Source organism: Pleurodeles waltl, chromosome 6, assembly GCF_031143425.1.
Source record: "Pleurodeles waltl isolate 20211129_DDA chromosome 6, aPleWal1.hap1.20221129, whole genome shotgun sequence".
Classification (NCBI taxonomy): domain Eukaryota; kingdom Metazoa; phylum Chordata; class Amphibia; order Caudata; family Salamandridae; genus Pleurodeles; species Pleurodeles waltl.
Window position 1 is genome coordinate 330,887,669 of NC_090445.1, and position 25,478 is coordinate 330,913,146.

Genomic DNA, 25,478 nt, shown 5'->3' on the forward strand with positions numbered 1-25,478 from the left:
TCCACCAAGGATTCGATTGCAATGGAGAATAGCAGGAGGTAAGTGGGCATCCCCATCTAGTGCCCCTTTGTATCTGGAAGGTAGATAATGTCTATTGGTCCATGCATACCTTGGTTGTTAAGTTTGTTTGCAGGAACCATATATAATCCCAGGAATCTAAGTCTGAGATTTATCCTGCCCAGAAGAGCGAACAGGAAGTCCTAACTCACAAATTCAAATGTCTTTTCAAAGCCAACCATCAGCAACCCTAGTGGTCCTTCCAGCCAATCGGACACTACTATGCAAGCATCTAATGTTATGCCTTGTGGCATGAAGACATTTGTCTGGGTGAGTTATGGGGTCAATCACAGCAACCAACCGAGTCACCAGTACTTTGGCTATAATTTAGGCTTCAATATAGATAAGCAAGATCCGGCAGTAAGATGCTCATAGCTCCTGTGGCTTATCGGGTTTGTGTAAGTCAATAGGGAGCTCCCTCCCTACAAAAGCTTCCAATAACATTACTCTAAGGAGCGGGGGATCATTCGTGCCATGTGGAGGGCCGGACTGGTGAACCAAAAACCAGGCTGCTCCCTTTGTCCCCTTGCACAATCTCTCTCTTTCTATCCATCTATTCTCTCTCTCCTCCCTCTTTCATCTTGTTTTCGCTACTTCTCGCGCCCTCGCTTTCTCACTTAAAGCTTCTGGGTGTCTTCTGCAGTTAACTTTAGGGAGCGTGGGACAATGACAGAAGCACCAGGAGTGGACCTGGGCTTTCAAAACCTGTCTCCAAGGGCTCCAGCACACCAGGGAAATGCCCAGTGGAATAAAATGCCTTTCTGGACCTGTTCTGTAGAAACAACAGTGCGGTTCAGCATTTTCCTGCTTTGTAGATAGCCTTAGGTATCTGTTAATGCCTTTTCACTAATTTCTTTTTCTAGTTTATCTCTGTTAGTATTTGTCTACTGATGTATAGGAAGGTTTTATACAAAATCATGCAATGCAGCTGGATGAGTAGGATCTATTTTCCCATATAATTGTGGATAATATGTAGCAAATTCTTGTGCAGTTTGGCAGTGGTCACTAATGTGTCATTCATCAAGGTGCTGTTTAGAGGCAATGTGTATCCGGGTGTCTTTGGATTGGCATAGTCAATGTAGCAGTTTCTCAACTGACTTATTGGGTTGGAGGCCAGACAGGCAGTTTTTGACTCTCTCACTAGTATTTGTGTAAGTTTGGGGAAGCAGTGTTCAATATTTTAAAGAATTTTGGGTCTTGCGATCGTTACATGCATAGATTCTAATTTTAAGAGGATTGCCACCAATTGGGTCACTTCCTCTTGTCATTGCCTGTTGTGTTCAACAGTCTTACTAAATACTCTTCCCCTAAAGAACACCTTTAAAGCTAGACAGATAGTCACCTGAAATTTCTATCAGCTAACGTTCTATGTGAAGTACCTCAGTTTTGATGATTTTCACGTCTATGCCCTCCTCTCAGCAGACCAAGTGTTAACTCCACAGGTGACTGGTCCGAGAGGCCTCGGGCCAGAATTCACTCATGCATGAATTGAGTGGGCTTGATCCCAGGCATCAGGAGTTAATGTAACTGAGGGAGGTATTTGTGTGCCCCAGAGTAAAAGGTTTGGGTGGGCACAGCCTCAAACATGGCACATTGGTACACTTCATTTGAAAGCACCTCCTATATCACCATAAATCTGGTTTCAGGCCAGTCGGGCACCAGACTACACTGGCTAACATTAGAGAGGAACTTCTGTTGTCCTTATAGAATGAAAAAAATCACGAAAGATGCTAGAGGTCTAGAGTCATGCAAGGGCACATCATGCTCAGACAAGGAGAATAATTTGTGAGCATTTCGTGCAGTTTAAAGGATAGTAGGCCCTCACCCACTCTATGGTGGCATGCTTCATTATAGAGCCCTTCGTCACACCACTGTCCTGAAGGTAGCATTATAGTCTCCTGCACTCTGTGAAATTTATATGGGGGCACTTCGGGGGATCATTTCTTGAGGTGGAAATTCTATGAGGCTGTCGGTGTGGGTCAGGAATGCAGAGGACTGGGAAAACTGTTTTAACTTCCTGGAAGCACAGTACATGTCTGGTCTCCAAAGAGTAGAGGTTAAAATAGAGAAGGATGCAATTCAACCATCCAAAGGTAGTCAGCATGTTTCTACCTATATCAAAACTGTGTCACAAGATGTGTAGGCATTCTTCAGGGCCATGGGAGGAATCACTCTACCTTCATAGTAAATCAGAAAAGAAAAAAGGTATAATAGAGTACAACTAGTAGCAACATAAATGAAGTTTGTTCTTAAGCAACTGCACTTGACCTCACCACAGCCTGCAATACAGCATGACATCCTCCTGAGAAGACTTGTATTTGGCTGGAGTGTATCCAGTCATCATTTCTTTTAACTGCTGCCAAGAAGTTTGCATCGGATTAACTGAATCCTCATCGCTCGCCTTGACATGCAAAATCCAAAAACGGTCATCCTTATCATGCCAGCTCTTCAGTATGCCTGTCCTTGCACAGCATTTCAGTTTGTTTCAAGTGAATCTTGAAATGCATGCTACTTTCCAAGCGCAAGTGGTTGCCTGAAACTTCACTGAACTGCAAGGATTACATCAGCTGTCACTTCAAAGGCACAGCCACTCCACCTGGAGGAGTCTTCTTCTACATAGCCATAGCCCGCAACCACGTATTGCATGAGACCTGTGTCTATTCAGTAACAGGGAAGGTAGTAGAATCTGTTATGTTCTTCAAACACACTTCTGTAGCCAATATCCGAAAATCCTAAGCACACCACTCTGCACTTTCATTGCTTTCCATCACAACACCTCATTGCTTGGATTTTAATGCTATTGGAAAGGCTCAAAAAGTCTATATCTCGTTAGTAAAGTGTTTGATTATACTATATTTCCTTCTTTCGTGACAGCTAGGACGCCTCTACATAGCATATAACTGTCAACAGTCCGCAAAAGAAGTTACTTATCTGTAATGCTCGCTTTGGAGCTTCATAGCTAGTCTGCAGACACCTGTCTACAACTTCAGGTACAGATGGAAACAAAAAATAATACATAGCTGCCCTTAAATTATTACATACAGAATTCATTCTAAGAGCAAGACAAAAGCCACAGGATTGCTGTCAGTGACATCAGGGTCTAATTATAGACATGTCTTTCTTGACGTACAAAGTTTATTTTTCAAATAGTATTGAAAACTTGAATAAAGGCTGAATGAGAATGTCAAGAAAGCTACTGAATCAATAATGCAGAGAAGTCCAATGTTTCTTGTTTAGGTAGTATGTCATGAGATAGACTGTAAGAGATAGTTGTGATCTCTGACTTATTATGTGTACAATAACATTTCTATCTGCTGCCATCTTTCTGCCACCCCTTCAACTCCCCTGTATTTTACCAGGATTTTTGCCTCCCTTATTTCATTTCTTTGCTTTATTCCAATGTTCCCATTTTACTGTCTTGCCCTCTCCCTTGTTTGCGCTCACCAGTTTCTGTAGTCTCTGGTTTCTCCTGCTTTCTAGTTGCAGCACTCCCTGACTCTTGCCAGCTGGGTATCTGTGCTCCATAATGGTATCTATGCTCCATAGTATATGTAAAGTAAGCAGGATAAATCAAAGTCAGCAGGAAAGTCTTGATTTGTATACAGCAGATTCAAACATTGGTCTGCTCGGAAGCAGCGCCTCGCGTCTCACCATTAGACATCTTGATCACCTTTGCTTTGTTCCACCAATGTCGACCCAAACTCCTCATGGCAGACCCACATACTCTGTCCACCACAACAGGCTCATAAAACTTTTGATCACCTTTCCTTATGAACCCTGTTTTTTTGTTTTTTTTTAATACGGATCAGATCACCAATCACAATAGGTTTATCCTTCAGCCTGTTTCTTTGATCATAAGACATCTTCTGTTTAGACTGAGCCACCTCTATATTTGATCTCACAATTGAGTCTTCTGCAATTGTTGGTCTTTCCAAGCAGGTCTAAACTGCGTGGCCAGTTTCCTATTTTTGAGCTCCACTCAAAGTCTACTTGTGATTTAAGTAGCATTGAAATGGGCCTTACTTTAGATCCCAAATCTGTGATGAATCTAGACTAGAATTCACACATCCCCCAAAGTGATTTGACACTAGACTTATCCTTGGGGTGGGGGGGCACTTTTACAATGGCATCAGTCGAACCTGGCTTTGGGTGAATACCATCACATGTAATCACATGACCCAAATACTCGACTGACTCTTTCAGGAATTCACACTTCTCTCTTTTTAGAACAACACCTGCCTTTTGAAACTCAGAAAGTACTTTTTGTAAAATGCTATCATGCTCTTCACACTCCTTAGCATATATCAACACGTTGTCATAGAAAATGACAACATTTGGGATCCCCTTGAGCATAGTAGTCCTAGGTCTATGAAATACGGAAGCCGCAGATGCCAAACGGCATACAGCAATATTGGTAGGTTTCTCCAGGGAATACAAATGCCGTAAGATGACAACTCTCTGGTTTTAACTCCACTTGGTGGTATGCTGAAGCTAGGTGAAGTTTTGTGAAATACTTAACTCCTGAAATGGTCAAAAGCATTTCGTTGATGTATGTCAACCCATATTTCTCTTTTGAGTGCTCTCAAATCCACACACTCTTGTAGTTCAAGCAATTCAGCAGGTTCAATGATTGCTTTACTGCATAAACTTTTCAACTCTTTTTATAAATCACACTGAATGGAACTCCCCTTAATTTATGCTCGACAGGGATAGCAGTATCTTTGGTTCTAATTTTGTGTTTGAAACCTTTCATCTTTCCCAGTCACCAGAGAATACTCTGGAATATTGATTCAATAAATCCTCAATACCACCTTCTTCGCGCACCACTGTTCACTGGTGCCTGGCCATCAAACCGTGCCAAACAGCTCCTGGTGGAACCACCCTAATATGTTCAGTCCTTTATTAGCTACATAAACGTTACCATATATGTGCCTCCCATTAAAAGTTAGGATATCTTCAAAATACCCCTGTAAATCAATTTTCTCCCTTAATATGATACTGGTGATCTATCTGGTGGTTCACCCTCATGTTCGTTGAAATAATTATTGAGTGAACATGGGGATCCTGGCACTGGAGTCTATTAACAAACTCACCACCTTTTCACCAATCTGAACGTCCTCATATGGATGAACACAGCGCAGTGGGTCTCCATGTTTGACCTCAGTGTCAAACATGCCACCAGAACCATATATTGTACTTCATCTGTTAACTCATCCACATTGCTTTCGCACTCCACACATGCTGCAGTAACATCAGCAGATTTGTGTTTATTACTCTGACACACTGCAGCAAAATGTCCCAATTTCATGCAAACCCAACATTGAACATTCCTTGCTGGACAAGCCTTGTTTCCCTTAATGTGTGAGGAATTAACACATCTAAAACAGATATTAGATTGTTTGAAAAATGAATTATTTTGTCCATCTCTATTCACAGGAGTCTTTGGCAAAACTACTTTGTTACTCTTCCTCTCCTTTGCTTTAACGCCATTGATCTGTTCTTGTTCTTTAGCCTCTAGTTCTTTTGCAGCTCTGACAGAAGTTTCAAAACTTTTTGCCACCCTAATAGTTTAAGTTAATGAAGAGTTTCCCATCAAGAGTAACTTTTGCCTAATTGCTCCATCCACACAACGACAAATTAACTGATCTTGAATCAGTTGATCTGTAAAATGTTCAAATTGGCATTCTTCACTTCGTTTTCTTAAAACCGATAGATATGTATCCACATCTTCACTGGGTTTCTGTTTCCATTCAAAGAATTTGTGTCTCAGTATTACTAGACGTGGTGGTACATCAAATCTTTTCACAAGTTGTTTGACAGTTTCCTGGAAATCATCTGTGTTTTCTCCCTCTACCACTTGAACATTATGTAGATGTTTGAAAATAGACGACCCTCAAATCCAAAAGAATGCAACATAAATAATTTCTTCTGTTCTGGCATAAATCTTGATGCGCCAATCACACCCAAATATGTTTCAGGGGCATCATACCATTGTCTCCAGGGTACAAGGGGGTCTCTTGTTGTTTCCAAAAATGGTGACGGTGGAGATACAGATTGCATCACGGAACTTGTATTAAAGCTTCGTAGCTTGCAAAAACAACCACTCTATGGGCTAATACAAAACACTATAAACTATAGTAGAAATGTTGTAAGTAAACTGCTGTTTCTATTTCTTTTGCGAGTAGCACAGATAATCGAAACATTATATGGCAGCCAATGCAGCAATTAATACGCAAGATTTGAAACACTGTTGTATTGTTTTCTAGAGTCTATAGTTTAAAACATGTTGTGCACATAATATATACAAACACTGCTGAGAATGATGGCGTGCGTGTCACTGTTATTGATCCTTGACACACTGTATGTGGATGAGGTGTGCTCGACACCATTGAAGTAAACTAAATAGTTTTGATGTGGCACGCTGGTCATGAAACATCCTTTACGTAGATAAGGACCTGGTTTTCCATGTGTGGTACTGTAAATTAATTCTTTCATGTAAATAATAAAATTTGTATATAAATAATTAATAAATAATCTTGTAATTATGTACAGCATTGCATATATCTCTACAGTAATCTTTTTCACTGTCAACCTGTAAGTATCAGGAGACTGTCTAAGATGGCTGCCTTTACGCCTCTTAAATGGTGGCCATACATCGATATACTTACCATTAGTTTTTTTTTTAAATAGTCGTTGGAAGTTGTTGTGAAGCAACTACTTCGTTTATTACAGATAGTTGGGTGCACCGTATTCAGTACACCTGTGTGAAGCGCAGATGTGTTCCACTGCTTACAACGATGTCAGTTGCCCCAGAAGAACCAAAATGGTAGTGTCTCACCGGTTACCTCCGGCATTGCGAAAGTGTCCACTGTACGCGCCGCAAGGAGCACTCCTTCGCTGATCCTCCGTGTATGCGTACACCAGGCCTTAAACCAGCATGATCAACTGTAAGGCTTTATCTTTTGCACCTTGTGAGTCGCCATTTTTTAGGTGACCAGCCACTCGTCACCACGTGAATTAAGCAATATAAATCAAAGCCAGCAGAAAAATCTTTATTTGGATAGAACAGATTCAAACATATGTCACCTGTTTTACTCACAGGCAGGTCCTCAACCACGTCTCAAACGCTGACCGCCAAAAACCGTACTCTCAACATTCATAGAACCAACAACTACAGTGGCTCAATAATGGAACCTCTTTCTATAAGCTTTACAATACTTTCTTCTGTAAATATAAGCACATCTGTAAAATACTTTTTTACAACACTACAATATGCTTCTGTTGTCCATGGTTGATTTGATGTCAGTACTCACCGAGTTCAAGTTCCATGATGTCTGACCACACTTAAAATTGTCTCTAGTCCCTACATGTTGAAATTTTGTGTCCAGAATTCAGCCATCAATTTTGTATAGGTCCTGGTCCATCTTCTGGTTACTACGCTTCCTGAGTCCTGCATTCCCTGAGCCCTTCACTTCATGATCCTTGTGCTCTCTGTTTTCAGTCCTCTGCTTATTAAGGCCCATATTTATACTTTTTGACGCTAAACTGCGCTAACGCAGTTTAGCGTCAAAAAATTTTGCGCCGTCTAACGCCATTCTGAAGCGCCATGCGGGCGCCGTATTTATGGAATGGCGTTAGCCGGCGCAAGCGGACCGGCGCTGCCTGGTGTGCGTGGAAAAAAACCACGTACACCAGACAGCGCCGGGGTAGGGGGAAAATGGCGTATGGGCGTCTTAAAATGGGGCAAGTCAGGTTACGTCGAAAAAATAGTCGTAACCCGACTTGCGCCATTTTTTTTCGACGCCCATCCCCCATCAACATGACTCCTATCATTGTAAAGATAGGAGTCATGCCCCCTTGCCCAATGGCCATGCCCAGGGGACTTATGTCCCCTGGGCATGGTCATTGGGCATAGTGGCATGTAGGGGGGCACAAATCAGGCCCCCCTATGCCACCCAAAAAATAAAACAAAAATATAAAAAATAATACTTACCTGAACTTACCGGAATGTCCCTGGGGTGGGTCCCTCCATCCTTGGGTGTCCTCCTGGGGTGGGCAGGGGTGGCAGGGGGGGTCCCTGGGGGCAGGGGAGGGCACTGTGGGCTCATTTTGAGCCCACTTGTCCCTTAACGCCATCCCTGACCCAGGCGTTAAAAAGCGGCGCAAATGCGCCGTTTTTGGCCACGCCCACTCCCGGGCGTCATTTTTGCCCGGGAGTATAAGGCCCATATTTATACTTTTTGACGCTAAACTGCGCTAACGCAGTTTAGCGTCAAAAAATTTTGCGCCGTCTAACGCCATTCTGAAGCGCCATGCGGGCGCCGTATTTATGGAATGGCGTTAGCCGGCGCAAGCGGACCGGCGCTGCCTGGTGTGCGTGGAAAAAAAACACGTACACCAGACAGCGCCGGCGTAGGGGGAAAATGGCGTATGGGCGTCTTAAAATGGGGCAAGTCAGGTTACGTCGAAAAAATCGTCGTAACCCGACTTGCGCCATTTTTTTCCGACGCCCATCCCCCATCAACATGACTCCTATCATTGTAAAGATAGGAGTCATGCCCCCTTGCCCAATGGCCATGCCCAGGGGACTTATGTCCCCTGGGCATGGTCATTGGGCATAGTGGCATGTAGGGGGGCACAAATCAGGCCCCCCTATGCCACCCAAAAAATAAAACAAAAATATAAAAAATAATACTTACCTGAACTTACCGGAATGTCCCTGGGGTGGGTCCCTCCATCCTTGGGTGTCCTCCTGGGGTGGGCAGGGGTGGCAGGGGGGGTCCCTGGCGGCAGGGGAGGGCACTGTGGGCTCATTTTGAGCCCACTTGTCCCTTAACGCCATCCCTGACCCAGGCGTTAAAAAGCGGCGCAAATGCGCCGTTTTTGGCCACGCCCACTCCCGGGCGTCATTTTTGCCCGGGAGTATAAATACCACGTAAAGGCCTGGGAGTCATTTTTTAAGACGGGAACGCCTCCCTTGCATCTCATTAACGCAAGGAAGGGGTTCACGCTAAAAAATGACGCACACTCCGGGCACTTTGGCGCCCGAAGCGTCTAACGCCATAGTATAAATATGGCGTTAGTTGCCGTTGGTTTTGCGTCGAATTTGCGTCGAAAAAAACAACGCAAATTCGGCGCAAACGGAGTATAAATACGGGCCTAAATACCACGTAAAGGCCTGGGAGTCATTTTTTAAGACGGGAACGCCTCCCTTGCATCTCATTAACGCAAGGAAGGGGTTCAGGCTAAAAAATGACGCACACTCCGGGCACTTTGGCGCCCGAAGCGTCTAACGCCATAGTATAAATATGGCGTTAGTTGGCGTTGGTTTTGCGTCGAATTTGCGTCGAAAAAAACAACGCAAATTCGGCGCAAACGGAGTATAAATACGGGCCTAAATCCCTAGAATTCCTTCATGTACTTGACAGTTGTTTCATACTTCCAGGCCTCTGATTACCTTATTTCTCCATTGTCTCTTTTTGTACTTGAATCCTACTCCTGATTTCTGTACTCCATGTTGTTAGTCCAGCAAATCCTGCATTATGTTCTTCCTGGGGTTGTTTTTTTCTGATTGTAGTGGATTTCTTTTTGTCCATTCTTACTATCCTGGTTCTTGGGCACCCTGATTTATTTGCATCTTTATTATTGCATTCTTTAATTTTTACCTTGTCTGATTTCTGTCCTTGATGATCTTGTGAATGTTCTTTCATGTCCTAGGGGGCGCTGCCTGGGCCTTATCCTCGCCCTTGCCTGGCTGGGGAAGCTGAGCTCCCCACTTCTGGACCTGCACAACCAGCATGGCTACTTCCTGCAACATGTGATCTTGGCCTCGCTAGCCATCCTGTGTATCCTCAGCATCATGCTGCTTCCTGAGAGCAAGCGCAAGCCCTTACCTGAGACTTTGCCAGATGGTGAGGGTTACCGCCGGCCCTCACTGCTTAGAGGCCACAACCGCCGCCTTCAAGACAATGTGCCACTGCTGTCAACACCCAACCCAGCTATGTGAGTTTTGGCAATGGGCAGTGTACTAAATTATCATGCAAAGTGAGAGGGATCAATCCCTCAATGTGGAGCGCACATCCATGCATGTGGTCATGGTGATGGATGGCACTCAGTTATCAGGTATGGTGAGATGGACCCAAAATCACTGTGTTATGGACTCTGAAAGGGAATTGGCAACCATCTGAATATGTGAATTACAGTGATAGCATCATAGGATGTATCCCACACAACATCTGAGGCATTGTAACTTGTGGCTCTCTACCATGAGAGACACTATAATAGGTAGCAATCAACTTTGCTAGGCTGGAAGATGGAGCCACTCGACTAACAGGCATGGTGAGATGGACCCAATCCTGCCATCTGAGACAGAGTGGCAGACGGCACCCGTCTGCGCAAGGGATGGCGTTACTCTTCTACTAGGAACAACTGATGAACAAGCAACCTCTTTCCAGTTGTTGGAACTGGAGCTAGATTAAGGAATGTTGTGAGCAAAAACGTACCTTACATTACTTACAAAGCAGTTTTTTGGGATATCTCAGGGATGGGGTTATTACACAACACAATGCTTCAAGTCTCAGCTTAGGGAATACCACAGCAAGGGTTATTGCAGAGAAGGCTGTAGACAACATACACACTACTGAGCAAAATATTTACACAGACTAATACAATACTGGAGTAGATTATATGTCAATGTCTATTGAGGACAGTTGATGCATCTCCATCCCTATCTTTTAAGTAGATCCAAAGGCCCCAATCCCTGTTCATAGGCTCTGCATTTTAGTGTTAGTCTAGATTAGATGGGGGTGTCCTGGAACTCACTACAAGAAAAATTGTGTACTACAGAAATGTCAAACTACAGTAATAATTGTTACTCCAGGATACCAGGCTTTAAGGGTCCTGTCCATGACACCAGGCATGTGCTACCCATTTTGGTTGTCCTGGCCTTAGAGGAAGCTGGTGACTTTTGCTGAACTACCTCCTCTACCCTTTGTCTTACCTGAGTTTGGTAAACGGTACAGATTGATGAGGTCACTTAGGGACATTTTCAAACCTGCCTTTTGAGCTCTGCTTGGCTTTGAGGTCTGGGTTCGGCAATTTACTCATACACCCGAAGTGAATGAGATTCAGATCACATGTACAGCACATCAAAGCGTCCTAATGTGCCAAACCAACTTTCGCCTTAGCATACTTTTCGACTCGTCACACAGCAGTGAATCCGGGATCCGGGTCATAGAGACCTGCTTTACCATAGACGTTCTGGGATTCTCACATGGTAAGTGTCCCCACACTTCTACCAGTGCCGACCTCTAATTATGCACTTTATCATAGACAACCTACCTAAAATAAGACTGTTGGGGTCCTGGCTGCACATCAGCGATAGTGGGTCACGTAGGCATATCTTGCCAAAGAGAGTGAAAGAAGGCCCAGCAGCAGTAGCATGAGCTGACCATAAGGGGCAGTCGAGCGGCGCAGGCATCTACGGATACTGAGAATGAGGGTGCAGTACAGCTTCCAAGTGGTAATAAACTGGTGATGATGAAGATACTTGCACACATTAAATATTTAGAGGCGGTCTACAAACCGAAGGTAAGATTTCACATAGACACCTGTGACTGCTGTTCATGCTTGCAAAGAAAGGAAAATACCCAAAGGGAAAAAGATCTTGGTGTGCATCGTTTGAGGATCCTGAAGTTCCATTAATGGTCTAACAAAGAACACCACTGATATTTGGTAAATAATGAGGAAAGAACCTGGCACTCGAGAGCCACTGAACCTTCCTTGGATGACTGGACCACTCATTTGATTGGACTCTAACCCTCATTCTTTTCCAACTTGGAGGCAGTGTGTGGGATTGGGGAGGTAATTTGTTATATCACTGTGTCTTGCCAGGAAGCAGAGAATGATTAAAGGTTCATGGTGAGCAGGGCATTTGGGCAATGATAGGAAGGTCACCATGGACTTTCCCAAAACCTCCTCAATCTCATTCTTTGTTGATAAAACTGCCATCTGAGGTGCAGATCCCGGTGCAAGCCAAGTAGAGCTTTCTGATCAGAAATGGGTTACTGGGCCCATATTCGGTAATGACATTGGCACCTACTTGTATAACACAATTAGAAAGTAACAAATATGTGTTGGTTATTAAATAGTGAGTGTGAGTATCCTGGACTCTCGCAAAGGATAGCCACAGTTAGGGTGCAACATTAATTTAGTGACTGTTAAGGACAGAACAATGGATAGCTACTTCAAGACATGTCTGTTAAATCTTCGGCCATCACAGGTGAGGGATCAAGAATCCATGTTACACTTTATCCTCAGTGCCTGGAAATAAAATGGACCCCATCTCCATCTTTCACCACCGTCTAGAAGCCTTTGATAATGTACGAATGCTTAGGTCAGTCCAGGACAGAATACTTGTGCGGGCTGCGTGCCTGGGGTATGCTGGAATAGCTTCTGTTTGCAGTGAAGTGCTGTTTGAACACCAAATAAAGTGGATAAAACTGGAAACAAGAAAAACATTGTATATTTTAATGCGTTTTTTCAAAAGATCTTAGCAATTTAACCTTTTCTACTGTCTCTTTCCGGACTTGTTATCCACTCACTTTCAAACCCATATCATTTCAGCACAGTACTTTTATATGCCTATCCCTGGTTTTATGAAGAGTCCTGAATATCACTGGGTTTTTAACCAGTGGCTGCAAGTTTTGCACTTCAAACCCCTCTGTGGTTTCACAAAAGCCCTGCACTCAAGTCACATTCTACTCCCTCCCCATGATCTCACCCCTGTTGTAGATTTATTATAATGCTGGACCCCTTCTGTTATCTGACCAAAGGCCGTGCCCGCCAGTCACTTTTTAACCCCTCTGTGTTCTCATCAGGACCCTATACGCCAGCCTCTGCAAACTACTTCATTGACTGGTCATATGATTGCCATATTCTAACTCCTGTGGTTTCCCCCAGAAAACTTGCTTTTCATTTGCATGCTCTTCCAACACTCATTTAACCAACAGAACTTCAGTCCAGACTGTTTTAAGCACTATAGTCTCACCCAGCGTCCTACACAACCATCACTTTTAGATTTCTTTGTGGTCTCCACCTATGGCCATCCTTCAAAAGTAAGTTTCAACCTTTATACAGTCAATGTTTAATCTGTGTGGTATTACCACCCAAGACAGTGTGATGTACATTTATAATCTCTCTGTGATTTTAACACATACTGACCCATTTGACACCTATTGCAAAATCAGAGAAGGCACAAAACGGTGCATCCAGTGGTGTCATCTGTTCTGTAGACAAATAATAGTGCTTCATCCCTGTTCCTGCTAGATATTGGGCTTTTGATTTTAATGGGGGGGGGGGAGGAGCATTCTCAAGCAGCAACCAGAGTCCTTGTCTGGGTGAACCACAAAAGTCACTAAATTAACCTGTGCTTAACTCTCTGGTACCTTGGCACAAATGCAGGCAGGCTTATCTTAGAGGCACTGGGTAAGGTATTTATGCAGCACACAACCAGCAATAAAGTGAATCGCCACGCAAGAAAAATCCCATACTACTTTGTAAAAATAGAGAAAAATGTAATAAATAATTTGACACCAGAATGACAAAATTCCAATTAGAACCAGAGTTATGAATGTATTTTTTTTGTGAAAACAAGTGCCTTAAGGATCAAAACACAAACCGTGGGCATCTAGTCACGCGATACCAGGACAAATTCAAAAGTTATGTTCAACCACAATAGAGCGTGGTTTTAATACAAGAAGTGGATTGGGTCCTGCCTCGGCTTACCTTCGGACTTAAAAGATTTTTTTAAAGAAAAATGTCTGCGAAGGTAAAGTTCAGTCGGGCAAGGCAGCTGGCGGTGTCTAAGGAGGAGGCGTTGTCATCAAGGAGCCACTGGACCAATTTTGGTGAAGATTTCTATATTTGGACTTTGTCACTGTTTTGGGAGTCTAAAATCTCCAGCAGGACTAAACTACAGGCCGGAGCCGATGAGGGTTCCACAAGGCTGGATACCCTTTTGTAGAGGAGCAGCTGAACAGGATTTGCTGCCGTAGAGAACACAGTGGGAGCTGCCACAAAGTCAAGCTGACTGTCAATGCACCTTGGGCAGATTGTCAAGCAGGTAGGTCCCAGTCTCCTGTTGGTTCCCAGGCCACTTTTTAGTAGCAAAAGTCTCAGAATCTCAACCTTTGTTTTTGGCTATTGGGGCACCTTTGCACCACGTCCAAGGGTCCAGGACTGGTGGGCACCCCTTGTAGCAGATGACTTACTTCAGACATGGTCCAGGTGCGATTTCAAGGTTATTGGATCTTGTGTGCATGTAGCTCAGAACAGGAGGCCAGCCAATTAGCTCTTGAAGTCACTCTGGTACTCCTGGAGTTAAGCAGCAAGGCAGGCCTTATTCAGCAGGGCAACCCTGTGAGGTACAAAGCAGGCCTCACGCAGCAGGGCAGTCGTCTGAAGTACAAGACAGGCCTTCTGGGGGTTCTCTGCAGGTCCAGGGGTGAAGTGAAGAGTGGTCTGAGGGTTCAGTATGTATACCTGGTGCCAGCCTGTGAAATGGCAGAAACTTATAGAGTACCACCACCCCAGCATCTATCTTGCTCAGGAATTTCCTTCTTCCTTTGCCCAGGTTCCCAGAGGTCTAGGTGACAAAGGACTGGTGTGAAGTTCTTTGTGAGTGTGGTGGAGGCTTCTCCTTTGTAATGTTAAGTGGTGCAGGAAACAGCTCTGTCCCTCTTTACCTTACATGAAGGCCCACCCTCCCCACATCTAGTCATTTTTTGTCTCACTGGGAGTAATACACAAAGGCTAACCACCAGCTATTCACAATCATGTGACCCAGGACACAGGCTCCAAATGGTTAGGGCAAGAAAATGACAGCTTCCTAAAAATGACATTTTCAGAACTGTAACTTAAAATCTGATTTCAAAGTAGAATTCTTTTGAGACCAAACAGACTTTTCTACCTGTTTTCTAGCCTGCAACCCCTCCCCTAATGACGAATCAGTGAAAGTATAAAAATCCTTAATGATAGATCTGGCTCCTGCGTGCAGGCCGTGTGCCTAGAGTGAGTACAGGAAGTAGTGAGGGCAGGGAGCTGGGAAGAACAGAATTCCTGATTGGATACATGTGCTGTCAAGCCGTTGTAATCTGGGTATGCCCATGAGAATATTCTTGTGAACCGATTTGTTTATAAACTTCATTACCCTCTCCTCATCCCTGTCCTAATCACTGAGGCGACACGTGTCCCTAAACATGCCTTTTTAAGCCCTAAAGGCCTTATTTTTCAGCTTCTCTCCTAGGAGGGCTAAAAAAGTCAACCTCCCAGAAAAAGTCCTGTTTTTCACGAGGCAAGCTCCTGGGTGCTGTTGGCTCTTAGGCAAGGCACTAACGTTCTTTCACCTTTTCCCGGGGAATCCTGACGTACAGGTTTCGGCATCTTCTAGCCTATGTCTGGAATTGGTGACACTGCTATGTACAATGTTCTTTATAGAATAAGACATTTTCTGTGGAGGCCGGTTTCAGTTCATTTATCTGTGGAGAAGTGCAGATGCCCTTTCTGTATGCGCCGGGACTTCACTTTCTGGATTTGTGTCTACGTTCCAGCTGAAAGTGAAAGGAGGAGGAATACATCTTGCGACGTCTACGAAAAATGGCACCGCAGAGATTGTATGTGTGTTTATTGTTTTTCTTCACTGTGAGAGCTGTTTTGCTACATCCTGCTTAAGTAAAGTCTACTTCAGACTTGGATATTGTGCAAGATGGTCGCTGGGCAGACTGATATTATGAGTGACATAAGTGCTTCACACAAGCACTCCTGCAGAGGAGGCAGATAGAATCAACGTTTAGGAGCCATTCATGCTTTCATAAGAGACAAACTCAAGGATTGCCATTACGCGTGCTCTCCCTTTGTTACTCTGCCTTCTTGGCCTCCTCCTGCTATACCACTGCATGATCCCGTCTCATCATCACATTTTATTAAGGAACAGTAAGCTCTCTGTTTGAAAAGTGTTTTCCGACTTCTGCACCCACAGTTCCTCCTCCCGTTGCTACTGACAGCGATCGCGGGAGATATGGAGGATCAAGGGGTTTACTCTAGAGCAGGGCCGGACTGGTGGCGCCCTGTGCGACAGTTTATTGTCACGCCCCTCCACCCCATGACCTCCTCGGTTGTACCCGCATAATGTGCGCCTCAGCTCTCCATCGCTCCCCTTTCACATACATTCATGTGCTTGAAGCACTTGTAAAGGCTGGCTTTACTAAACCACTCAGCTAGCCACATAAGATATAAGGGCATAATTAAGAACCCCTGGCGCCATTCTAACACCAAATTAGCTTCATTTTTTTTACGCTAATGTGGTGTTAAAAGGCCAGAAACGCTGTGCCATATTTACAAAGTGGTGCAATGCATGCATTGTGCCACTTTGTATCCCTTTGCGCTACATTGTGCCTGCGCCAGGCATAATGTATGCAAAGGTGGCATTCCTCCGTTAGGGAGGGCCAAAAAAATGGCGCAAAGAAATCTGACGTATTTCTTTGCATCATTTTTTTCCCACACTTTTAAAGCCTGCTCAGAGCAGGCATTAAAAGGAGGTGTCTGTTGGTTACAATGGGCCTCTGGGTGCTTTGCAGGATTAGCATCAACATGTTTTACACAAATCCTGAAAAGCGCCGGACTAGCGTAAAAAATTCTGATACTAGTCCCCTAACTACCGCCATGTTGCGCCGTATTTTAAAGACAGCGCACACATGGTGGCGTTAGGGGAGCGCTAAGGGGCGCAAGAAAACTGGTGCAGCACTGTGTGCAGCGTCACTTTTTCCAAATATGCCCCAAAGGGGCATATTTAAGAGCCCCGAGTGCCATTCTAACACCACATGTGTACTTTTTTTTAAAGCTAATGTGGCATTAGAAGGCCAAAAAAGCTGCGCCAATTTTACAAACTGACACAATTCAGGCAATGCCACTTTGTAAGCGTTTGCGCTACATTATGGCTGCGCCAGGCATAATGTATGATTTCTTTGCGTCCTTTTTTTTCCACCACTTTTAACGCCTGCTCAGAGCAGGCATTAAAAAGTGGCTTCCATTGGTTACAATGGGCCTCTGGGTGCTTTGCAGGATTGGCACCAACATTTTTTATGCTAATCCTGCAAAGCGCCGGACTAGCATAAAAAATTCTGAAGCTAGTCCCCTAACTACTGCCATGGTGCGCCGTATTTTAAATATGACACACACATGGTGGTGTTGGGTGGGGGTGCTAAAGGGCTCAAGAAAAGTGGTGCAGCACTGTGTGCAGCGCCACTTTTTTCAAATATGCCCCATAGGGCAGTGCTTAATTTGTAAATAGAAAAATGCCAGTGCCCAAAGCCCTCCTCTTAAACACGCGGCTGCTGCAATTGAATGTGTTAGCACGGAATACAGAAGCAGCATAATCATGAAGCCATCTCGGGCCTCTTCAATCCATTTATAGGCACTCCGTGCCCCTCCAGCTCCCTCTTGTGGATTTCTGCTTTTTCCCATTGTGACACTTTTTCGTTTTTCTCTTCCTCCGTCTTTCCCATATGTGTCTTTTTCTTGCAATAAATGCTTGAGGCAGAAAAATAAGCGCCGGCCCTCAAAAATAAGTGCTGGTGCTATGTACCAGAAACAACAAGCACAAATTAAGCACTGCCAGAGGGACATACTTAAAAGCCCCTAGTGCCATTCTAACGCCACATTAGTGTCATTTTTTTACACTGGCGTTAGAAAGCCTAAACACTGCCATATTTACAAAGAGGCGCAATGCATGCCTTGCACCACTTTGTAACCCTTTGCGCTACGTTATGCCTGCGCCAGGCATAATGTATGCAAAGGGGGCATCCCCACGTTAGGGGGGACCAAAAAAATGACGCAAAGAAATCTGTTCGATTTCTTTGCATCATTTATATCCGGCAATTTTAACACCTGCTCACAGCACGCATTAAAAGGAGGGTTCCATTGGTTACAATGGGCCTCTGGGTGTTTTGCAAGATTAGTGTCAACATTTTCTATGCTAATCCTGCAAAGCGCCGGACAAGCATAAAAAATTCTGACGCTAGTCCCCTAAGTACTGCCATGGTGCACCATATTTTGAAAATGACGCACACATGGTGGCATTAGGGGGGCGCTAAGGGGTGCAGGAAAAGTGGCGCTGCACTGTGTGCAGCGCCACTTTTCTTAAATATGCCCCATAGTTCTGTTTTTTGCAGCAGGCATATTAACCCTCTATGCTACTTTATGTTGAGTCAAAGCTGCCACTAGGCAAAACTCCCATCTCTCTCTCTAGCAGGATCATTAACCACAAGAGGTATCCTGTCATTTTAATTGTTTCTTGAAAGCTAAACGCACAAGGAACTTTTCCGCAGATGCTTTTAAATGGCAAGTTTCAAAGTTATTGCTAAACACAGCGCCCCCCTTGAGGTGGGGGCCCGGTGCGGTCGTACCGCTCGCACAGCCCAAAAGCCGGCCCTGCTCTAGAGTATGATGGGATCCGTTTTACTGATACGTGTTGACGCCAGTGAGCACGCGGCGTGTCGGGATACTCCCCGGTACTACCTGAAATCTATTAAATTCCGTGAGTATTATTGGATCAACTTTGCAGTTATTGTGCTAAGACGTATTTAGTTATCGTAGTCTACCGATGGGAAGAGACGCTGGGGTGTGCTCTTATGTACCGACTATGATGTTAGTTGTACGCCATCTTCAGAGATGGGGAGAGATACTGTTGACTATTTTGTGCAGACAGATTCTGGTTATCACGGTACGTATTGTGGGGCCATTTCTGACTCGTAGGGAACTACGGCGTTTACCGGGACTTAGATATGATGAAGCGTGGATGTTCCCACGTATGGCTTCGCATTATATCAGTCGGTTTTACTGATACGTGTGGCGTCCAATGGCGGGACATGTTACGTGTTATGTGCATCAGTGGACTGTGTTATGACATTTCACATACTGAATTACGCTTATAAGGAAGCAGAATTTTATGCAAATTTTAACTTCGGAGACTACGTTGTAATTAGGAACGAGTAATTGTACCCTTAACATATATACCCTTAACATATATTTTCCCTACGGGTTGATATATTAAATATATATATATATATATATATATATATATATATATATATATATATATATATGCGACTGGATTATAGCAACGACCAAATGAAGAATATTATGACCAGTGCGACTGGGTTATAAACCTATGCATTTCTAATTTCTGAGTTAGGAACTTGCTTAAATCAGTTTTCCTTCTTCCAGAACTAGGATTCCTTGGTGCAAGCTGTTATGTCTCGTAATTGGATTCAATTTATGCAAGACCTGATTTGTGGTCCACAGCAGTGGTGCTGGATATGGTGTGCTCAAATACACCTTTCTCTTAATATTACACACTATCTTGCTCATTAACAGTAGTTGGTGGTAGCCTTATATCTATGATTTTTTTTTAGAGTCTGTCAAATATATCTATCTTATTTTTGTTTCCTTACACTTGGGCACTGGTCCTCTGTCCACTTCTGGGGGTTCCCTTGCCTTTCATTACATGTAGATTGACTCACATTGAAGCGATCTTTCTCACGCCACATGCCATAATTGGTGTAAGGTGTATCATTTAGTTTGGAGTAGTTTTATTGAAGGTACTTTACCTGTTTTTTTGTAGCCCTGATGAAGTTGTAGGTGCACACTCATGTACGACGAAGCACATGTTGGTTATGTTGTCACAAACAAAATGTATTGCTGCACCCAAGAATGAAACTGTGATGATTTTACCATTACAATTGAAAGCGAGGTTGTGATTACCAAAGAACAGCTCTTTGGATTAAAAGACCAACTGGGAACACGAGGTCTCTATGGTGTTAAATAACAATGGGTTGCTCGGAGGGTTGTTGTGTCAGAATTTGTGTATTTTCGACAAACCTAGTTTCAGTTTTTTTCATATTGCTTTGAGGTTCAAATCCTAGGGATTGCTTAGGCAAGGGTACCCTGCTTCCAGTAGTGTTCAGGGGGCGTTCACGGAAGCCAGAGAGTTAAGAACCACTGCTTTAGGCTGTTAGATAATTGGGACCCCATAAATGTATTGGTTATAACATGTTCACGTTCCTTGGGCTGCACATTCTAAGTTCAGTAGAATAGTGAGTGTTAGAAAAGGTAAAAGAAGATTATGCAATTCTCAAACTAAATCTATGCTTTTATTCTCCTCTGTAGTCAACAATATTGCCAATGTTTTTTTTTCTTTGATGTGCTGCTGAAAGCTCGGGACTCAGTGATAATTACTCAAGCTGATGAGAGTGTCTCCATCATTTCCCATTTGATCAAAGCAACTTTCTCTGGGGAAGGTTTCATGATGCAAGAACCCAGAGCCCATGAACCCAGAAAATCAGTCACAGGACAGGGAATGCAGGGGAATTTATAAAATATTGCCAGAGAGAAATTTCCAGGTCCAAATGGGCAAGAAGACATGGTCATCAAAAGGATTATTTCCAAGTAAATAATTAAACTCATACTCAGACACTGCAGGGGATCCACCATTGCCTTGAGAACTTAATGAAGCACGAACGGGTAAAGCACCAAACCATAGGCAGTGAAAGTGCCACATCTGGTCTCGCCAGTCAGACTTTACAAACATTGGTTGGCCTTACCATCTAGTCACTTGATATAAGCAAGTCCCATTAAAAGTTGATAACCTTCATCCTTCAGTGCTAATAGATCACCATGAAGCTTAGCTGCGGGCTCGGAAATTGTGAACAGCCTGAGGGCCTTTTCTTTATTTCCTTAACCGAAAAAAGGGTACTTAGAACTTCTCTGGAAGGGAGATGGAACAGTGGTGCTATTCCTGTTCATTTTTGAGACATGCTTTTTGAGACATGCTAGTCCACAAAAGTGCCCATAGGAGGTAAGGAGCCAAAAACGTTTACATGTCACCCAGAAACTGTGCCGAACCTATATGTCTAAAGTGATGGACCACCATGGATAACATATCCTCTTACCCCATGGGGAAGCCTGGAATAGGAGCAGAGAGGGGTTATTCGAAGTGGGAGGGCCAGTTGCTTGAAGCCTCAGTTGGAGACCCCTTTGAAGGCTCCACTTCTGCATGGGAAGAAGGTCAGCATTCCAAAGAATTAGTCCTATGCTTACAGAAGGAGTGGTGAAGGAGTGACCTCCTTGAGAGTCAGACAAGCACTCCCTCATCCTACAATGATTACCAGTGGGACGAAAATACACAGCTTGTGAAACAGATTATACTGAGGACTGAGTCTCATTCATGAAGCTGAAAGTCAAAACTTTATTGTCTTCGATAAAGACTTTCCAAGACAGATCAGTGTTTTGTACTTTATGCACAAAAGAATGGCAGAATGGGTATCACCAACAAACACAAAGGCTTGTTGGTCATAGAGACAGATCAACCTCATCTGGGTTTGCCCAAAGGTGAAAAAAAGGACCAGAGACATCCAGGAACCGGTTCTTGCAGTACTCGTGCACAATTGATGAATCTATGGAGAGTCCTGGTCAAAGAGGGTGTTATCCTCAGGAGTGGGTGTCACCTTCCCAGAGACTGGAGTAGTGAGAATACGATAAGCACAAGGCATTCCAAGCAGACTTCTTCAGGAGAGAGGTAAACCAGCAAAACGTGTGGGCGGGACCCAATTACGCAAGTGTCTCAACTTCAATGGATGGAACACTGGCTTACCCTATTGAGTAGCTATTTTAGCCATATTTTATACACGTTATTCTAGCCACCTATGCGTGCAGCTGTGCACTTTCACCTTCTTATTTTCTATCAGGAGCCTCCTTTGTGTTATTTTTATTATTTCTATCGCATTGCCCTTTTTCTTAGGAAAGCATTGCGTTCTTAGTAGAGACTGTGCTCTTTCCAAGGCTACAGTCAGATAGGATTGCCGACAAACGTGGTATGGTGTGTCTTCAACATTCACAGAAAACACACAGTCATACACGGGGACTATTTCTTAGAATGCCAGCTGTTTTATTATAGAAACACCCTTTTGTCCCAAACACATTAGAGGGAGATTCCAGCCAGATGACCACAACTGTATGCTGATTGCTTCACTACAGCTACCTGCTTAGATGGCTGAACCCCTGGATCTATATGGGGACAATGTCTTCCTAGACTACAAGCCTCTTCTCCAGGTATGAGGGATGATGTTCTCCCAGTGGGAACCCCGAAGAGCAGATTAGCTTTAGTGTGCTGTATTCATAGGCCAGAGGATTATAGATCCATCCCTTTTTGACAGTATGGTAGGACTGTTTTTGTGTTTTACACTTCTAGTCACATGCTTGCTTTTATTGTGTTTTTATCATCCTAGTTATTGCTATACCTACTCTTTTATCTATGATGCAATTATTTCAGTAAATGCTTATTGAACTTTATTCTGCCTCTGTTGTCTCTGCTTGGGCGAGACTTTTGGTAACTGAGAGAAAGGGATGTGATCTAATTAACCACGATTCCCTGAGGAGTCTATCTTGCCATGTGCTCGGTTGCCACAATCATCTTGGCCAGAGATGAGGCGCTGCTAGTTAGCCGGAAAACCGTGACTAGGCCGACAGGTGTGACCTGGTGTGGAAGTGTCCTTAGTACCCGCAATCCATGTGATCCTACCGCTCAAATCCAGTAGCCTCTTTAGCATAATGAGAACCTATGAGACAACCTTGTAGGGCCAAATGAATGGCCTTGGTTGGGGACTGGAATTCAGTGAGGCTTGGGAAGAAGAGAGAATTTGGAGAGCAGTCAGGAAAGAGATTTCCAACATCTTCATCTCCTGCAGGTGGACTTTCGGATCATGGTTCTTCTTCCTCTGCATCATCCTGACCGCCCTCCCTAATAAAGGCATCGCACACAAGACAATATGGTCCATAAAAGGGATAACATACATTTTGCCATGTTGTTTCAATATATTACTGACTATTGTGTGCTACTAACATGGTATATTAATTTTGGAATGCAAATGACATATTTTTCACTGTTCTAAATGTTATTAGAATATAAAATACATGCAGAGCACAGGAATATTTAGATTATTATTAGTTCAGTATATACCGAATATCCAGTGTTTTGAATGTGCCTCTTACGTTCGTTCGAGAAGCCCACAAGGTCTTACTGTGGGCTATTTTGAAATGGAATTTTCATGATGTAAGTCCTATAAATGTGTGTGGGTTGTCAAGGAAACAGAAGAGAATGAGTAGAGAGGGTGAAAGCTTGAAAGAGGCTCAATGGTTGAAGTAGCAATTGGTAGCTTCCATACGGAGATGTAAAGATTTCTTAAAAACGAATCCTGACAAAGGGAAAACAAAACTTCAGAGGCATAGCTCTCAGATAAAGAAAGGAAAAACAGGGACTTCAGTGCCGTTTATTTTCTAAGTGCAAGCTGAAAAAAGCCCTTTATGAATGGTGTTCTGAGCAGCAGTATACATTTGATTGAAATGAAAGGTAATGTTTCATATATAAAGCAACAAAGATTTCAACGATGGTGCAAAGATGCCTGCGTTGGTACTGGCAGCTAAATTTAGCGTCAGAGCAGGGGACAACACGGGGGTGAATTGTATTCACTTAAATACGGCGCATCCCTGCGTTTCTAAAGTAATGCAGCACAGCCCTGCCAATTTTAGCATAGCATTGCGCTGCGCCACTTTTCCATAAATCTGGCCTATAGTTTTATATCTAAAATTAAGTTACCATCCTTTTTATATGTGAGATTTTAACAATGGATAAAGATTGTGTTGATACCTCTACAGATATATTTGTAGTAGTTAAAAATTCTGTTGCCACTTGTGTACTAGCCTTCATACCAACTGAGGTCTCATTGTGAGTATTTACAGGTGTAAACGAAGGATAGTTCATCTTAAATTTCAATGAAACATTGTAATGCCCACATCTATAAATGGGTAAATGGTCATCTTGTTGCCCTTGATCATAACAAATCCAAGTGAACTGTAAAAAGGGGTCAGAAGAACATTGGGGTTACATATGCTGCATAATCTGTAATTCACGTTGAATAATTAAAAAAATGAATCAATTTAAGACTTGTGCAGAAAGTGAGAATTAAAATGGCAAACACCTTGGACATGAAATTTTACAGGGAGGATGGTACTCTGCACATAAATATATACAGTGAGTCAACAGTGCATAACACCTAGCTGTGCTTTGAATGGTTCCACCTTGGTGTAATAAGAAAGCACTTACTCGAAACTGCAAACAAGAATAAGTCAACATGAACAAGATGGTGTAGTATACCAAGGCAATGCCTGCTGGTGAAAAGCAACCAAGCCAAGGAAGATGCATGTGAAGAAGCATGTCCAACAAAATGAATGCAAGTATTTTGAAGAACTGATCAATGTTGAATGTAGGTAGGACTTAGCTCACTAAAATATGATTTGCCTTCAAAAGGGGGTTTCTTTTCCCCTCCCATTCTCCCAGTATCAATCTGCCTCAGTGGTGTAAGTTTGCACTTAATAAGTATCTCATTCTTTCAGAGGGCTGACCATCCGGACATACTGGTTCAAACATTGCCACAGACAGAAATCAGGCCTACTTTAACAACTCCCTGGTGAGTGGACAAAATTATCAATAAGTTCTGATGTAGTTCGCAAGACCCTTGGGGGCATATTTAAGAGCCTCTAGCACCATTCAAATGCCACATTAGTGTAATTTTTCTACGCTAACGTAGGCCGAAAACACTGTGCCATATTTACAAAGTGGCACAATGCATGCATGTAACCCTTTGTGCTACATTATGCCTGCACCAGGCATAGTGTATGCAAAGGGGCGTTCCCCTGGTAGGGGGGCCAAAAAAATGTCGCAAGGAAATCTAAAGGATTTCCTTGCAACATTTTTTTCAGCACTTTTAACGCCTGCTCAGAGCAGGCCTTAAAAGGAGGCTTCCATTGGTTACAATGGGCCCCTGGGTGATGTGCAGGATTAGAGTCAGAATTTTTTATGCTAATCCTGCAAAGCTCCGGACTAGCGTCACTAATTCTGACACTAGACCACTAACTACCACCATGGTGCGCCACATTTTAAATACAGCGCTCCCACGGTGGCTTTAGGGGGGTGATAAGGAGCGCAAGAAAAGTGGTGCTGCACTGTGTGCAGCGCCACTTTTCTTAAATATGCCCGTTAGTATGCAGAAGAGATTGTAACTTCAGAAACTTTGCATACCTAAGACTGATACCAGAAATGTTATGCAGAGGTTATCCTAAGGAAGTGAAAAGGAGGATTGAGGAGGGATGCAGGAGCTGTCTCAGAAACGGAACAACAGACCTCTTGTTGTGAACTGTCAGTCTAAAAGACATAACAACAATGATTTTCATGGACATTTTGGACTATGGGAAAACTGTCCTTGATAGCAGTAATGCGGAGAAAGTTCTCCTTTATTAGGAAAAGAGATGGA

General features: G+C 43.5%; 1 protein-coding gene across 1 annotated transcript in view; it reads left to right on the forward strand.

Moving 5' to 3' along the window:
- The window catches only part of SLC22A17 (solute carrier family 22 member 17), a 73,786-nt gene extending 61,225 nt beyond the window's left edge, over positions 1-12,561 (forward strand). Inside the window, exon 10 of the mRNA XM_069238190.1 lies at positions 9,775-12,561. Coding sequence (XP_069094291.1) covers positions 9,775-10,063 — 289 coding nt within the window. The 3' untranslated portion in view covers positions 10,064-12,561. The remainder of the gene's footprint in view (positions 1-9,774) is intronic.
- The last annotated feature ends 12,917 nt before the right edge of the window (positions 12,562-25,478 follow it).